Source organism: Patella vulgata, chromosome 2 (assembly GCF_932274485.2).
Source record: "Patella vulgata chromosome 2, xgPatVulg1.2, whole genome shotgun sequence".
In the NCBI taxonomy this organism is placed as follows: domain Eukaryota; kingdom Metazoa; phylum Mollusca; class Gastropoda; family Patellidae; genus Patella; species Patella vulgata.
The window spans coordinates 90574050-90593267 of NC_065880.2; the positions used below are offsets into that span (position 1 = coordinate 90574050).

Sequence of the window (19218 nt, forward strand, 5' to 3'; positions counted from 1 at the left end):
TTCTGTTATTGATTTGTCCACAATGACCACCAGAGATTTCCCCTGGCAATTTTATCATATAAACGACATACACAATACGATATGGTCTTTAATGTCTCAGCAACACGATATTTTGGTTATTTTGGGATTAATGTGTTGATTTTTTAATTCTTTTAATTCATCAGCTATGTGTGCATATTTAGGAGGAGAATTTTGCCCTGGTAGTGGTGCTTCCCCCTAGTGATACCCTTCTTTTAATTCCAGGTACCAAGGGTTCTTTTATGGCCGAATCCCGAGGTCTGTCATTGAGTCAGGTAGTGTGGTTTTGAAACCCTGGTTGTACGTGACAAGGAGTAGGGTAACCTGTCCAACCTCGTGGGTTTTCTCCAGGACCTCCGGTTTCCTCCCACTCCTAAAGACCTCTACATGCAAGAGAATTATTGAAATAAAATTAAACGATGTTTTAGCACCAAAATGACCTAGTTTGTGTTGAGTGGACGTTAAACCCTTCCTCCCTCCCTCTCTCTCTCCCTGAGAAGGAATTTGAAAAAGACTTTTGAAAGATAAATTAGTTTGAATTTATTTTGGTCAAAATATATCATCGAATCACACAGTTTGTACGTCAAAAGGCATCTTTAATACAGAACAGAGAGTCTCTCTCTCTCTTCTCTCTCGGGGGGTTGGATGGTTGAATGGTTAGCGTGCGCGCGCTGTATCATAAAGTCTGTCATTGAGTCGACTGGCGTGGTTTCAAATCCCCGGTTGTACGTGGCAAGGAGTAGGGTCGCCTGTCCAACCTCGTGGGTTTTCTCCGTGTCCTCCGGTTTCCTCCCACTGCTAAAGACCCCTACGCGCAAGCGAATTATGTAAATAAAATTAAACCATATGTTAGTCCCGAAATGACCTAGTTTGTGTCAAGTGGACGTTAAACCCCATTTCTCTCTCTCTCTCTCTCTCTCTCTCTCTCTCTCTCACACACACACAAATCAATTGATATAGAGACAACTGTATCTGTAACCTGGGTATCATTTAATCTTGTGTATCTAGCACTAATTTCTTTCACATTCTTTAATATCAAATCTTTCTTTAAAAATTTGTAAAAGCTGTTTAAAATCACCATACATCATTTAATTTGTACTTGTGACCAGTTTAAAGCTGACTGATTTATTTTGATAATAAGTGTTCAATTTATATAACAAGTATTTAATTTCCTGACCACTGTTCAAAAATTACTTATTATACATCATTAATCAATTGGGTTGTTTGTTTTCTAATGTTCAGTGATTGAGAAATTTAAACAGTTGTAAATTGGACAATCATTCTGATACATGTAAGACGAATTGAAAGAACCAAGGTCTTGTGTACTCATTGCAAGTGGCCTACTTTTAAGAGTTGCAATTTGATGATGAAGCGTATACCTGTTTATTAGCCTGGCTGGTCGAAAACTAGGATGGTTAAACGGCATTTCCTTTCTCTCTATCAGATTGATGTTTCTAAAATGTTTGGTAGTCTCTGTTATTAGGTGTGAAGTGATGTGTTATTTCTCCGACATATGTGACCTGCGACGGCAAAATTAGACCAAATAGCAACAAAAATATTATAGGGGCATTATGGAAGATTAGATAAAGAGGTGGCAGTTCTCTCTATAATAGTTAAAAACTAGATAATGTAAAGGAATATGCTGAAAATTTCAGTCAAATTGCTCCACTCTGAACCAAGATATTTAGTGCTTGAATTTCAGGCCTAGCCTCAATCATCAATACTAACGTCGATACAATAAAAAAACATAGTCTCAATTATCCATCTTTGGATTAAATCATCAATGAGCGTTGAGCAGCAAATCGGATTCAAATCCTATGAAAATCCTTCACATAAGATGGCATCGAGAGTTGATTATGGTTAATAAATGTCTAATTATATAAAACTTCAGGCTTAAAGAAATAGGGGATCACGGTGGCTAAGTGGGTAAGGCGCTGGCTCGCTAGCCTGGAAGTCGGGTGATCGATCCCTCCATTGGCCGAGAAAGTTCATCCAGATTTTTCGGTGTGTTTCTCCCTTGCAAGTGATGCAGGCTGGAGGGGCTGACAAGAACAGCTGTTTAGTCGTTCGGATGGGCCGAAAAACCGAGGTCCCGTGTACACATTGGTGTGCACGTAAAAGATCCATTGACAGTGGGAATTCGATACAAGAGTAGGCCGTAGTGCTGCTGTCCGGGCAAAATTTCCCTCATAGCACACTGTACATGTATGGCGTATGCCCGTCTTCATAAGCCCAATTCGGAACAAAACAGTAGGACGTTAAACCCCATTCCATTTCATTTTCCTGAAGAAATACCTGCAATAGACAGATTAAACTCTTGCATAATGTATGTTTAAAAAAATTAGTTGGCTTTATTTGTCAAATTTTTAACTTTTACCTTTCGTGTTATAAGATATTTTTAGCTTATTTTACCATTTTTGTTCATATTGTAAAAGACTTGAAACATCCGATTCATTTTGCTATCACAGCTCGGTCACATATTGACTTTCCTTCACAGCGCATCACAGTCCAGATTATAGATTGACTTTTCTTCTCAGACGAATATTTAAGAGCTTTACTGTACTCCTTGAAACAGCTGGATATCTTATGAATTTTTAATATAACAAGTTACATGGTGACTATATTATCAGGTTATAAATGCTAAATAATTTGACGTCTTGTAAATCTTGTCAAAAAAAAATCAAAATGGACAACAAAATCACTAACACTGCCATTTAATAGACAGGATTAGTGTTGTGGTATTTGTCAGAAGTTGTCACAAGCACGTGATCTTACACATTTCATCAACTGCCGTGGTTTCGAATCCCCAGTTGTACGTGACAAGGAGTAGGGTCGCCTGTCCAACCTCGTGGGTTTTCTCCGGGTCCTCCGGTTTCCTCCCACTGCTAAAGACACCTATGCTCAAGCGAATTATTGAAATAAAATTAAACCATATGTTAGTCCCGAAATGACCTAGTTTGTGTCGAGTGGATGTTAAACCCATTTCTCTTTATCTCACACAGTTCATATTCTATGTATACAAGCAGGAACGACTGGGGGGGGGGGGCTGGAGGCCCATCAGCCTAGCCCCGTGAATGGTCCACAATTTAGGGGATCCTGAGAGGGGAGAGGTCTTTCACGCCGGGCACAAGTTATATTTTGAAATAGTGATAGAGCATATTAAAGATACATTATTGAAGATTAAACAAAGAACTGGCAGTTCTCACTGTAATAGTTAAAAACTAGATAATGTAAAGGGAATATGCTGAAACTTTCAGTCTGAACCGAGATATTAATTAAAGATACATTATGGGAGATTAGATAAAGAGCTGGCAGTTCTCACTATAATAGTTAAAAACTAGATAATGTAAAGGCAATTTGCTGAACCGAGAATTTTACAATTGAATTTTGGGCCTAGCCTCGACCATCATTACTAAAGTTGGTACGATAAAAAAAAAACATAGTCTCGATTATCCATTTTTTGGTTTAATCATAAATGATTATAATCAGATTACAATCCAGTAAATATCGAAGGCTAGCGATGACATTGAAAGTTGATTATGGTCTGGATAAGTTAATTAATGTTGAATTAATAATTTAGATAATGGTTATTTTGAAGTAATTTTAAAATTAAAAATTTTAACCATTTAGTTTCCTACAACAAATCCACAAACAAACAAATCTATTCAAATAACAATCTGATTAAAATACAGATCTATATTTCGTTTCGTTTTTTTATACTTTCGATGGCCTGCACTACATGAAGATCTGACCAGTTGTAGCAATAGGTCGCGTCAAAGGTCATACGAGCGGGTTTTGACTCTACGACGTCAGACATTTGATTAACAAATCAGCATTGATGTTACTTATTGTGGATTACCCACAGTTCCGTGCAAAACACACCTAATTTTAAAATTCGCTGTAACAGACCGTTTCATTGGCTATATATAGCTCACATCATTCAGAACATGGCAATGATAACAACTCTTCCAGGTCCTAGTGTAGTAAAGACAAGTAAAACGAAATTTTGAACTATAAAAAACGAAACGAAATAGGATCTGTGTTATAATCAGATTAGTCAAATGAGTAATTTTTAAACATGTTGTGGTCGTGTGTGATCGTATTTTATTATTATTATGTTGTTTATTTTCTGAATTTTATAAAGCGTTACTTAGCAACAATAAATGAGTAATTTTTAAACATGTTGTGGTCGTGTGTGATTGTATTTTATTATTATTATGTTGTTTATTTTCTGAATTTTATAAAGCGTTACTTAGCAACAATAAATGAGTAATTTTTAAACATGTTGTGGTCGTGTGTGATTGTATTTTATTATTATTATGTTGTTTATTTTCTGAATTTTATAAAGCGTTACTTAGCAACAATAAATGAGTAATTTTTAAACATGTTGTGGTCGTGTGTGATTGTATTTTTGTATTATTATGTTGTTTATTTTCTGCATTTTGTAAAGCGTTACTTAGCAACATTAATTTGTTCTTAATAATCAGACCAATATAGAACTCGTATAAGTCATTAAAAATTCACTTAACTCATGAAATATGTTGTTTCAATGGCATTTAGTAATTGAACTGGAGTATACAGGTGACATTTCTATGGAATACAATTACTGCTTATTACTGAGTTTGATAATGACAAGAGAAGCCTAGTTGAAACGTCGTCGCTCAGTAATAAGCGCAGTATTATTATTGTATTTCATAGAATTGTGACCTGTATACCCATGAAATATGTTTGTTCTGAAACTTCCTTGAACATATTCTCGTACAATATGATTAATCACAAATACAATAGCATTGAAACAGAATAAATCATTTGATATTTGCCGATAGAAGTTTCTAGCACGCAACCACCACGACTGCACTGTTTTAGCACGTAAGAAATTCTTATAAAACTCCATCCATTATGAATCATTCAACTCAAGACGGCAAAAAAATCCATGATAATTAGATTTGTAGTCTACAATATTTGTGTAATTTAATAACATAAGAGTTTCTGTATGTTTTTTCACATCAACACAAAATCTAGCAGCGAAATTTAAACCAATATATATATATAAAGCACCTGATTCAATTGGGGGTAGTCTGCAATTACATTGTTTAAGATTACGAGAATGAAGATTGAGAGCGAGAAATGGCTTTTAATGTCGACGCGACAGAAACTAGGTCCTTTCTGGACTAACATATGGTTCAATTTGATTTTAGTCAATTGCTTGGAAGGAAAACCCACAAGGTTGGATCTCCATATATGGTGTTCTACATGTATATGTGGTACCTGCAGGATGGTTGGAGACAGTGACATTCAGAGGGAGAGGGGTGGAGGGGCATCCATTCCAGAGGTGCATCCAATCAAAGAGTTAAATTCAAATTTAAATTATTTTGAAATTTGAAATTATCATTGTTAACTTTGTTGTGCGAGCTCAGCCTTACATAATCAGAATAAGAAGATTGTTTCATCTGTTTCTTCAATTTAAAAAAATGTCCGAGGACTGGACCCTATACCTAAGTCTTTGAGAAGGTCAGACTTGGGAACAAGTTGAAGAACCACAAGCCTGAGTCAAGTCCCAAGTTGTCGCACGTCCAGTCTCATGTCTTCACAAACCCTGAGTCCTATTCAAGTCGCCAGTTCATCAAATGAATGAGTCAGCAATTCACGGCATATTATAGGTTAGGTTCGTACAAGTCGCGAGTCGCGAGGACTACCGAGTCAAGTATCGAGTAGCTCCATATATTTCAAGTCAGGTCGCATGTTGGACTCAAGAGAGATATTTAATGGATAACAACAGTCACGCCATATCATAATTTAACAATAAAATGGATAATCAAGACTCTGTTTATTATCGTAGCAATGGTACTCGTATCGGGGCTATCTTCTCAAAACTTCAATCACTCAGTATAAAGTAATTTCATTGAAATATTATCAATATATTCCTTTTGAACTATTATAGCAAGAACAGAGAGAGAGAGAGAGAGAGAGAGAGAGAGAGAGAGAGAGAGGGTTTAGCGTCCACTCGACACAAACTAGGTCATTTTGGGACTAACATATGGTTTAATTTTATTTCAATAATTCGCATGCGCGTAGGGGTCTTTAACAGTGGGAGGAAACCAGAGGACCCCGAGAAAACCCATGGGGTTGGACAGGCGACCCTACTCCTTGTCACATACAACCAGGGATTCGAAACCACATCAGTTGACTCAATGATGGGCTTTATGATACAGCGCGCACACGCTAATCATTCGGCCATCCAACAAACCCCAAGAACGGAGAACTCTTATCTAATTCTTGCATAATACACATATAATTCAAGTCAGTGTTGAGTCATACCCATATTAAGTTCAACCCATATCTTATTGATCGACACGTTAAACAGTTTCATCAAGCCAGAAAAAAAAAAAAGTAATTAAGAAAACAAAAAGTTGGCATTTAACAAAACACTGGTAATAATATATCTACATTTAGTTTAGTAGAATTTGATATCTTCTCAAGATACTCATGAAAACAACGCAATAACACTCGATTATAATGTTAAAGAGAAAGTCAGTATAGAAACAGTATGCCGAATGGTTAGAGTGTGCACGTTGTATTATAAGATCTGTCATTGAGTCAACTGACGTGGTTTCGATTCCCCGGTTGTACGTGACAGGGGGTAGGGTCGCCTGTCTAACCTCTTGGGTTTTCTAAGGGTCCTCCAGTCTCCTAAACTGTTTCTGATATAAGTATTTTGGGATCCAATCTTTTTACATGTAGGTCTCGGTCTCGCTGAACAGAAGTACATCAAAGTGAGATTCAAGTCATGATCAAGACAAACAGCTTTTATTTCCAGAATTCGCTAGCACATAGAGAGATCTTTAGCAGTGGTAGCAAACAAGATGACTCAATGTCATACCTTATGATAGACATCGCACGCATAAAACCATAGCCCCCCCCCCCCACACACACACACACTTCCGACATAAGTAATTCAGACACCTACATTTAAACTAGTATCTTATTTATTTGCCCCACCTTTGCGATCTGACGACATAGTTCAACTTACGCGTCTGAACGGCATATTAAGTAAAATGTCAAAAACTTGTTATTTTTACAGTTTTCACACATTTTTTTTTTTTAGTCATTTCACTATTTCGCATACTTATTTACCCAGAACAGAAGATTTTTAAGATGTTTCGTTTGGTTATGTCAATTTCAATTTTAACATTCTCGTACTGGCTGGACCTTTCATGTGACCTCTATGTGAAATATTTATTAACAGATTACCATGGAAATGATTAGAAAAGGAAAGATATCTACGCTGATATCACCTTATGGCCTTAATTACTTAGTCAATAATTAATGAGCTGAAGTCTACAGTTCTCCCATCATCGTCCAACTTTCATCTGGTTATTTACGTTGACAGTTCTTTCGATCTGAACATTTTTTTTTATCAATTTATTAGTCTCTTCGGTTTAAACATTTCCTCGCTGGAAGTTTTTTTTTAGTTTCTACATTAATAAATCCTACTAGACTAATGAAGACAGGCATACGCAATACAGTGTGGTATAAGGGAAATTTGCCAGGACAGCGGCACTATGGTCTACTCTTGTTTCAAATTTCATTTGTTAATGATTCTTTTATGAACACGCCAATGTGTACACGGGACCTAAGTTTTTTGTCCTGTTCGAATGACAATATGTTTTTCCCTTCCAGGGCCTCTGTTCTTCACCTCTGCCATGGGGGACTTTCTCGGCCAACACCTGGTGCAAACTCGAGACCTTCTGGTTAACGAGCCAGCTTCTTTCTCACGACCCTCCCAGTTGGAGCGGAAAAGTAGGATGTTAAACCCCATTTCAATTCATATCTACAAAAAGTAATATTTCATTTAGAGTTGGAAAGGACAGGTAAAAAATTGCAAAAATCCACAAGATTAGCCACACAAATCAGGTAGACGAATGATTAAAGACAAGAAAAAGTTGGGGATCACAGTGGCTATGTGGGTAAGACGCTTTCTCGCTAGCCTGGAGGTTGGGTGTTTGATCCCTGCATTGGGCAAGTTAATCCAGATTTTCCGGCGTGGTTACCCCTTGTCAGTGATGCCAGATGGAGGGGCTAACAAGGACATCGGTCTAAGTTGTTCGGATGGGACGAAAAACTGAGGTGCCATGTACACATTGGCATTCACGTAAAAAATCCCTTGACAGTTGGAATTCGATATAAGAGTAGGCCGTTGTGCCGCTGTCCGGGCAAAATTTCCCTCATAGCACACTGTATGGCGTATGCCCGTCTTCATTAGCCCAGTTCGGAGCAGAACAGTAGGACATTAAACCCCATTTCATTTGATTTCAATTAAAGAATAATCTCTTCTTTAGCATTAGCACATCTATTGCCTACAAGCAAGCATGCACCTTTTTGAAGAGTCTCTTTAACGAGGAAACATAAATCATGAAAGAAATTATTGAGAGGATGTGTTTTTAATTCGTTATTAAGAAATATCAGCATCTTTTACATGTTATATTCACTTGAGATCTCAGCATGGGCTTGTTGAAATCTTTCTCTAAAAATAACCTAATTAAGTCAATATGTCTAATTAATGAACAGAACGCTCCCGTACACTTATACTTAATAACCTTGCAATAAAAATATTCTAATATTCGGTAGCGTGTAGCCATGTCTGGATATATGGCACCTGTGACAGGCCCTGTCTGCTAGTGCTGCTATCACAATATATAATATGTATTGCGATTTAGGTGCTACCAGAGAGAGAGAGAGAGAGGGGTTTAACCTCCACTCAACATAAACTAGTCCATTTCGGGACTAACATCTGGTTCAATTTTATTTCAATAATTCGCTTGAGCGTAGGGGACTTTAGCAGTGTGAGGAAACCGGAGGACCCGGAGAAAACCCATGAGGTTTGACAGGCGACTCTACTCTTTGTCAAGAACAACCGGGAAATCGAAACCACGCCAGTTGACTCAATTCCAGACCTTATGATTCAACGCGCACACGGTAAATATAACCATATGTTAGTCCCAAAATGCTAAACTCCATTACTATCCTATGCATGTAGACAATCATAACTGCAAGTGCTATACTACCAGTTTACTATGGAAGGTAACAGGATGGTCTGACATGACAACCGTTTTCTACCAAACATCAACACGAACCCACAATGTAATTAAGCCAATATGTATTTACCTGAGTTTGAATAGATAAGAGTTATAATGGCTGATGGGTACAGATGTACGGCCTGCTATAGTGTATATTATCAATGGACTATAAACAAATAACCAATATGTCGAGAAACAAATGTTCTAAAGACTTTCAACGCCCTTTCTCTCTTCCAGCCTATCAACAATTTCAACCCAATTTACCTAGTACATACCCTTTTAGTTTTTCTAACTGAAATAAACTGCTGTCAGCTATAATTAAGATGAAATTAACGATCAGCTGTCCATGTGTGTATGTGTACATGTATTTCCGCATGTGCATTACATGTGTGATTATATCTATATCGCCAGCCATCTGATAATCTGATAAAGCCAGCCACTGATTATGAAATTAAAATGGACTTGTTGTGCCTTTCTATATTATAGTCAGTTTTATCTGTGGATGTGTCATCTGCTATAGTCAGTTTTATCTGTGGATGTGTCATAGAAAATGGTGAAATGGTGGTCGTGCTGAACCACCTATCAAAAGATGCGGGCTTCTTTAAAGAGAGCAAGTAGACCTTTGAAATAAGTGGAACTCCTTCAACTCTGCACCTCAACCCTGCACACACAGCAATAACACAACAACTCAACCCTGCACATACAATCATAGAACGAAACCTCAACCCTGCACACACAACCATAGAAAGAAACCTCAACCCTGCACCCACAACCATAGAACAATCCCTGCACACACAACCATAGAAAGAAACCTCAACCCTGCACACACAACCATCTATAGAATGATCCCTGCACACACAACCATAGAAAGAAACCCTATAACCCTGCATGCACAACCCTAAAAAGAACCCCACACCCTGCACACACAACCATAGAAAGAAACTCTAAACCCTGCACACACAACCCTAGAAAGAACCTGATACCAGTGAATATATAACAGTATGTATATGACATCATCTTGATCTATAGATACAAGAAGTTGATGTTATTATTTATAATAATTAGAGCCAGATTTATCATCAAGATGTAAATAACAAATTATACCCTACAAGATTGTAAACATGTGCTGTTATACATCAACTACTTCCACAACCGTCATTATAACTAGGCAGATTCACTTGACAGTTATCAGTTTCGTATAAGATATCTTGCTACTTCCGATTTCATTACCACCATTACTAGGCAGGATTCACAAGACAATTTTTTTTCATTCAGTTCCTACGATATTTAAATTTACTTTCACAATCATGATTACTTGGTTTCTACTGTCCAGAGAGAGAGAGAGAGAGAGAGAGATGGGGTTTAACTTCCACTCGTCACAAACTAGTTCATTTCGGGACTAACTCATGTTTTAATCTTATTTCAATAATTTGCTTGCGTGCAGGGGTCCTTGGCAGTGGGATGAAACTGGAGGACCCAGATAAAACCCATGAGATTGGACAGGCAACCTCACACCTTGTAACGTACAAGGGGGGAATCGAAACCATGCACACCACTTGACTCAATGACAGACCTTGTGATTTAACGCGCATGCATTAATCTTTCGGCCACCCAACCCCCACAAGACTATATATAGAGATAAATAATCAACGCCGATTGGTTAATCAAATGTTTGACGTGATGGGTCAAAAGTGGCTTGTATGACCTCTGACACGACCTTCCACTACAACTGGTCAGATCTTTATGTAGTAAAGGCCATGGAAAGTATAAAAAAAATGAAACAAAATATAAATCTGTATTTTAAAAGATTGAGCTTAAGTATTTATTTAAATAGTAACTGTAAGAGAACCGCACTTCATGCAAAACAAAACCGAAAAGACAATCCTGCAGATAAGATAAACCAGATTTACCAGACAGATATTGCAACAACTAAACAACAAATATGAAATTAACTCAATAGATCTGGGGGCCAGCCTTTAACAAACAGAAACAGATTCATGACAATGAAAACCGAATAGGAAAACATGATTAAATTATGACAACAAAGTATTTTGATTTGCATGGAGTTAATATTTTCGCTATAAATAGTCTAGACCTCTCTATATCAATCAATCAATAACTACCATATTATTAATAATATCAATAATACATGAGATATTACAATATATTCCATCGTTATATACTTCTATGCAATTATTATTATTATTCTATAGATACATTAAAGATACATTGTTGGTGGATATATTCAAAGATACATTATGGGAGATTAGATAAAGAGCTGGCAGTTCTCACTATAATAGTTAAAAACTAGATAATGTAAAGGCAATTTGCTGAAAATTTCAGTCAAATTGATCCACTCTGAACCAAGATTTTAGTGATTGCATTTTCGACCTAGCCTCGATCATCATTACTAAAGTCGGTACAATAAAAAAACATAGTCTCAGTTATCCATTTCATGATTAAATCATGAATGAAAGTTGAGCAGCAAATCGGATCCTAATCCAGTAAATATCGCAGGCTAGCGATGGCATCGAGAGTTGATTATGGTCTGAATAAGTTAATTAATGTCTAATTAATAATTTAGATAACATTTCTGGCCTAAAGAAAGACCTGCAATAGACAGATTTAGCTCTTGTATAATGTATGTTTAAAGACATTGATTCTCATGTGAACGTGTTTGTAAAAGTTGAATCTCTTCAAGTAATATTTGTCCAAAAATAGCTTAATTCTTTGCAATCGTCATTATCATATGGATTCATTCAAGGCATAGACCATTGTTTTAGAGATTCTGAATGCTTTACAATATTTGTGGGGTTGAATGGCTGAATGGTTAGCGTGTGTGCATTGCATCATAAGGTCTGTCATTGATTCAACTGGCGTGGTTTCAATTCCCTGGTTGTACGTGACAAGGAGTAGGGTCGTCTGTTCAACCTGGTGGGTTTTCTCAAGATCCTCCAGTTTCATCATATCTCTGTCTGTCTGTCTGTCTGTCTGTCTGTCTCTCTCTATCTCTCTCTCTCTCTCTCTCTCTCTCTATCTCTCTCTCCCATATTGTGAAAGATGAATCTCTGCATTTAGCATCCTTTGGAATTGATTTTTGTATTATGATACATTAAATATTAATAATGTATCAGACCGGCCTCATTTATGGACAGTACAAGAATCCAACATGGCACTGGCACAGATTTATCAAGTAGAGGATATGTACCCTTACATTTACGCTTTATATTCATATCTTTAACTAAAACTATAATTTTAAAATAAATACCTAATTAGATATTTGTACTCATAACCTACACTTTCAATAAAATATATCATCCTTCCATAATTAACAATGCAATACAGCTTTTAAATATACCATAGTTAGATAATCAACAGTGCAATACACCATTAAATATACCATAGTAAGATAATTAACTGTGCAATACACCTTTTAAATATACCATAGTTAGATAATCACTGTGCAATACACCTTTAAATAAACCACAGTTAGATAATCAACTATGCAATACATCTTTAAATATACCATAGTTGGATAATCAACTATGTGCAATACATCTTTTAAATATACCAATCAACTGTGCAATACACCTTTTAAATATACAACAGTTAGATAATTAACTGTACAATACACCATTAAATATACCACAGTTATATAATCAACTGTGCAATACACCATTAAATATACCACAGTTATATAATTAACTATGCAATACACTTTAAATATACCATAGTTGGATAATCAACTCTGCAATACATCTTTTAAATATAGTTATATAATTAACTATGCAATACACCTTTTAAATATAGTTATATAATTAACTATGCAATACACCTTTTAAATATAGTTATATAATTAACTATGCAATACACCTTTTAATAAACCACAGTTATATAATTAACTATGCAATACACCTTTTAAATATACCACAGTTATATAATTAACTATGCAATACAGCTTTAAATATACCATAGTTAGATAACCAACTGTGCAATACAGCTTTAAATATAGCTTGTCTGAATAATAAACTATGTGCAATAGACCTTCACAAAATTATATCAATCCAATCGCCATTAATAATTTGTTGAAGTTGTATTTAGTAATACAGTCAATAACTTGTATTACATATAATTATGTCATGTTAATTATGTTGTTAATTGTCCAAACAGGTAAATAATGGTGTCTTATTCCAGCTCTCCTTTCAGGTAATAACAGGTAATATCCACCTGTTAATTAGTTTTTCAAAAATTAAAATGACATTTGTTTCTATCTTTCCAAAACAATATAAAGTTTATCCTTTGATTTAAAAAAAAAAAAAATAACCCTAGATTGATGTCAATATAACTTGTATCTTGAAATAAAGGTATATATAAAAAAACACAACATTATGGATTTACTTTTTTGGGTTTATTATATACAACGTTTCAATAATCTTACAGGTATCTTTATCAAGCAATGATCAATAATGAATAACAACCATACATTTATAGCACATCCATGAGTAAAAACAGTTTAACAATCAAAACATAATGTTAAAGATATGTTATGCAAGAGCTAAATCTGCCTATTTCATGTCTTCTTGGTTTCGTTCATGCAACGTTTCAATACTCTGACTTGACAAAGATATGTCTGTAAATTATTGAAACGTTGCATGAACGAAACCAAGAAATAGTTGTGTACTTTACAACTTGATATGTCTCCGTATTTCAAATTTATATCTCTTTTTTTGCCCTCCTGGGTTTTTATACGCGTAAAATGAAATTAATCAGGGAGTATTGACTGCTCAAGACAGAAATAGTTTGCGCGATGTGTTATGATTACATTTACAGAAATACAGTTAGCACCATTGTGTAATAGTATTTTGTATTGCTTGGAATCTCATTTCACAAGGTGTGTGTGTGTATGAATCATATGTGATATAATAACCACATAAAATGACAATGTATAGCACTATTTTTTTTTTCTTTTTGTAAAATTAATAATATTTTCTGAACATTTTATAATGTAATAAATATGTAATGAACCATTTATTATCTTAGCAACATCCGTTTCAAAATTACTAATATTTTCAGTACGTTTAACAACGAGTGAATATGTAACAGACCGTTTCTTACATGTGCATAATCGCATATATTATTGGGTTTTATTTTCAAAATTGCCTAAGTCTTAACATTTAGACATACATTATGCAAGAGCTAAATCTTCCTATTGCAGGTCTTTCTTTAGGCCTGAAATGTGATATAAACTATTAATTAGACATTTATTACCATGTAAAGATCATAATCAACCCTCTATGCCATCTTATGCATCAGATTTTCTCCAGATTTAAATCTGATTTGATGCACAACACTCTTTGATGATTTAATCCAAAAATGGATAATCAAGACTATGTTTTTTATCAAACCAACTTTAGTAATGATGATCGAGGCTAGGCCTAAAATTAAAACACTAATATCTTTATTCAGAGTGGAGCAATTTGACTGAAATTTTCAACATATTCCCTTTATATTATCTAGTTTTTAACTATTATTTATAGTGAGAACTGCCAGCTCTTTATCTAAATCTTCCATAATGTATCTTTTAGTCCTAAAACCTTCAAATATTTTCCAAACATTTAGCAATTAGTGAATATTTTTATATTTATTATGGTAAGCACATATGTACTGTACATGAAAGCACATAATAATGTACTACATCACTGATATGTTATCTATATTTTTTTAAATCTAATTACCTTCACATATTAATTCTCTAACATTTAGCAATAAGCGAATATTTCTATCCTGTTACTAGATAAATACATATATACTATATAAGTGACTTTTTTATTCTTTGTTTTAAAAAAATGAAAATGAGACCTTTAGATTTAGCAACAGCAATTAGTGAATATTTCTATCCATTTATTATGTAAGCATGTAACAATGTACTAAATAATTGACTATATCTTACTTTTTTGAAATAACTGAACGTTAAACATACATTACCCAAGACCTAAATCTCCCTATTGCAGGTCTTTCTTTAGGCTTGAAATGTTATATAAACTATGAATTAGATATTTATCAACAAAACAAGACCATAATCAACTCTAGATGGCATTGGATACTCGAGATTTTAACCAGATTAGAACGGTTCGCCATTTAAAAATGGGAAAGCGAGGCTAAATCTTGAATATACAGGTGCCCTGATTACCACAATGCACACATCTTGTCAAAACTACAAACAGTGATAATGTGGCTCAGAATGAAGTAATTTGAATGAAAATTTAAATATTTTCATTTTGCATTATCTTTCTTTTTTTGAGCAATTATAGCAAGAATGGTCAGCTCTTTATCTAAATCTTACATAATGTATCTTTAAAACACGCAAATCTTTAACTCAATGTCATCCAAAGTCTCCGACATTGGAAACACGACTTATTGGTCAATGTAAATCAATATTGATGATGTTATCTAACAGTGAAAAGATGGGCTTCTGATATCCAATATTTAAAACAAAATAAACATTTTACCATTGGTATACAAATCTCATGCCAAAATGCTTTCGAGTGCCATTTGAAATGAAGCGACTCGATGAACAAGGCTAAACATACCCCACAGAAGAGAATACTACCAGTGTAGACTAGAATAACCAGGCGCCAAAGACTGATTCAATTCGGACTCGTCAATGCAGAACATAACTGATTAGAAATTACAGTAAAGTCAGAAACGATTGAAAGTAAATCAGTTTATATACATCCATATTACTTTATTATAGGCGTTGCGACCCTTTTGTGTCAATTTCTAGGTCCCAAAGAATTTAGGGATTTAGTTCCTAGTTAATCATTTTTTAAAAACAAATTCAAAGAAAAAATATATCTTGAAATATAACAAAAAAAAAATATATCTAGAATAACCGCTGTTATAATAAACAAAATTCAAGAAGGGAAGTAAACATCTCTAATAAAAAACAAAACAAACAAGCTCCCTATCACCTGCTCGGGAATTCATCAATATACAACACAATTAACATCATAAGTCACGTGATTAGAATAAGAATGACGTAACTGTAATATTATTTCGATATCAATCTCATTGTTTCAAAATGGTGTGCATGTCACAAATTTAACGGATCGGCTGTAAGATGACGTGTTTAAAATACCGAAAAGGGAATAATATTATTTTATATACCATCAATATTATAAATTAAGTGGCCTTGATTTAGGCTCATAATTGCCGTCAAATACCGGGTAATATATGTTTCTGTAACTACACATAAAAGATATTTTAAATTTTTAAATGGCGTGCATGATATGTGTATTAAGTACGTGATATTAAATTAAATATATAAATAATCATGATGACTTACCTGTAATCAATTAAAATCTGAAATTCAATTATATACTAAAACAAGGTAACACTAAAACTAGATATTTTAATATTTGTGGATTTTTTTTTTGTGATTTTTTTTTTATAAAAGGATATGACCATGTTATCAATCGAAGGAATTGTAATCGGACTGGATGAGATTGTTTCATAAAAAAGAACGTTTTGGCCATAAATCCCGGGAACAGTAATTCTTCTTCCTCATCGTCATCTGTCTGTTCTTCCGTTTTATCTTCCAATGCTAGTTTTACCTTCCCTTTCTCTGCATCATCCAAGGACGCGGGTTTCTTTTCGTTCGATTCTGTCGGAGATGTAGAAGGGTTCGGCCCTTCGTTTCCATTTTGATTATCCGAGGTCGATTCGCCGACCATGGAGGAATTTTTCCCCCCGCTCGATTCCTCGGCCATGTTCTGATTAAGAGATATGTTTTGTTTTATAAAATACACATTTTAAAATAATCCATTTTTACTGAACTCTTCCTCCTTTGACGGACATTAAAATCGCACACATCTTATAATAATATCCACGATTTGCAAACAGGCGTTTCACTCCCAAACTAAATAATACTCCACATGAAGAATTTAAACAAAAATTCTATATCGAAGAAACACAACTCCACCTCCGTAGCTTGTACTAAGGGATACTGGCATACCGTTCACGCTGCCATCCGAACACTGTTATACTGATTGGAACTTCAGAACGCGCTATCAACAGACGTGTAGATAGAACTCTGCACGCGCCATACGCCCATCACACACCACAGTATACATGCATGGCATGCTGCTCTCCGTATCAAATAACTCTAACGGTCGAGTGAATGGGCCAAACGGACCATTATAAAAGTCAGGTAGTTTAATACAGATTTTTGTCAGACACGATGTAACAGACGTATAAAAAGCATCTGGTGTAATTTTCTACCTGAATAAAACTCAGATACATAGTCTCCACGCGCACCTTCTCACATGAATGGATATAAAACTCGTTCTAGTAACTAATCAATACGTCATCAGATCAGCGCGTTCACAGCGCGAGAAACCTTACTAATAATCCGGTGCTCAACTACTTTTCCTGCACTAAAAGCACGCGCAATATTATCTACTGATCATTATTAAGCTAAACAAAAAATCCAAGCAGACGATGAGAGTTAGTGGATTAAATCTTTTCCTAATCGTCTGCCAGTCTGCCGTCAGGGAATACCGTCACGTTTTGACGCGCGTTTTCCCATGGTAATGATCACGTGATTGATTTTTAGCAGACAGCATCGAGCCCAGATGGCGCAATGGTATTATTGTGCTAAGATGATTTTGTAATAAGTTGATTTGGCGATCTATAATTTATTGAAATGTTGCTCGTAATAAACGGATTCATTAAACAGGGTTTACATCAACAAATAAGCTTCAGATGTCGTCTGCCAGATTTCTAACCGATTTCCCTGTCAGTCAGGGCTTTGCGTCAAGGCGTCCATCGGTAGTGACAGGGAGAAACGCAATTCCCCCACAGGAAAGAAAACCCAGATAATTAGAGATTCCCAAACACAACCTAGACAAATTAAGGGACTCAGTTGCCGGGGCCGTTCGTTTAGAAGGGCCCCTACAATAATGAAATTTCGAGCTAAATCTCTATGCCTTGGCACTTAGAAATGGACATTGGATCGCAACGCATATAATAATGTAATATGAATGTATATAAACTGATTTACATTCAATCCTTTCTGTTTTTACTGTAATTTCAAATCAGTTATGTACGGCAAAGACGAGTCCAAATGGAATCAGTCTTTGACGTCTGGTTATTTCAGTCTACACTGGTAGTATTCACTTCTGAGGGGTATGTTTAGCCTCGTTTATCGAGTCGATTCTTTACAAATGGCACTCGAAAGCATTCTGGCGCGCGATTCATGTGCCAATTTTAAGGTTTTCATTTTGTTTTAAATAAATATTGGATATCAGAAGCCCATCTTTTCATGGTAAGATAACAACACAGTCCTGATAGGCCTCAGAGCGAAAGGGGTCTGGTTATTTCAGTCTACACTGGTAGTATTCACTTCTGAGGGGTATGTTTAGCCTCGTTTATCGAGTCGATTCTTTACAAATGGCACTCGAAAGCATTCTGGCGCGCGATTCATGTGCCAATTTTAAGGTTTTCATTTTGTTTTAAATAAATATTGGATATCAGAAGCCCATCTTTTCATGTTAAGATAACAACACAGTCCTGATAGGCCTCAGAGCGAAAGGGGTGCCCCCCCCCTCTCCCCACAAAAAAAAAACAACAAAAAAACAAAAAAACTTTGGAACATTACGTTTAGGAATAGTTCAACCTGATTAAAACACAGATCCTATTTCGTTTCGTTTTTTATAGTTCAAAATTTCGTTTTATTTGTCTTTACAACACTTGGATCTAGAAGAGTTGTTATATTACCGGTGTTTTGGTTGAAGTGAAGGATAAGCCAATGAAACGGTCCGTTACGGCGAGTTCTTGGCATGCCATGCACGGAACTGTGGGTACACCACTAGAAACGTCAACGCCGATTGATTAAATCATTGTTTGACGTCATAGGGTCAAAAGCCGTGCGTACGACCCCTGACACGACCTTCGAGTACAATTTGTCAGATCTTCATGTAGTTTAGGCCATCGAAAGTATAAAAAAACGAAACGAAATATAGATCTGTATTTTGATCAGATTGGGAATAGATAAACGGTGGAACCGATGCTTTTCGTTGTCAAAATCTAGCGAAAAACAAAAACAAGTGGATTTAACGTCTTT

The 19218-nt window shown here is 35.4% G+C and overlaps 1 protein-coding gene across 1 annotated transcript in view; it reads right to left on the reverse strand.

The window, feature by feature from the left end:
- Positions 1–16853, reverse strand: part of LOC126810191 (voltage-dependent T-type calcium channel subunit alpha-1G-like) — a 155243-nt gene extending 138390 nt beyond the window's left edge. Inside the window, exon 1 of the mRNA XM_056099101.1 lies at positions 16557–16853. Within this exon, the coding sequence (XP_055955076.1) occupies positions 16557–16828 (272 nt within the window). The 5' untranslated portion in view covers positions 16829–16853. The remainder of the gene's footprint in view (positions 1–16556) is intronic.
- Between the last annotated feature and the right edge of the window lie 2365 nt (positions 16854–19218).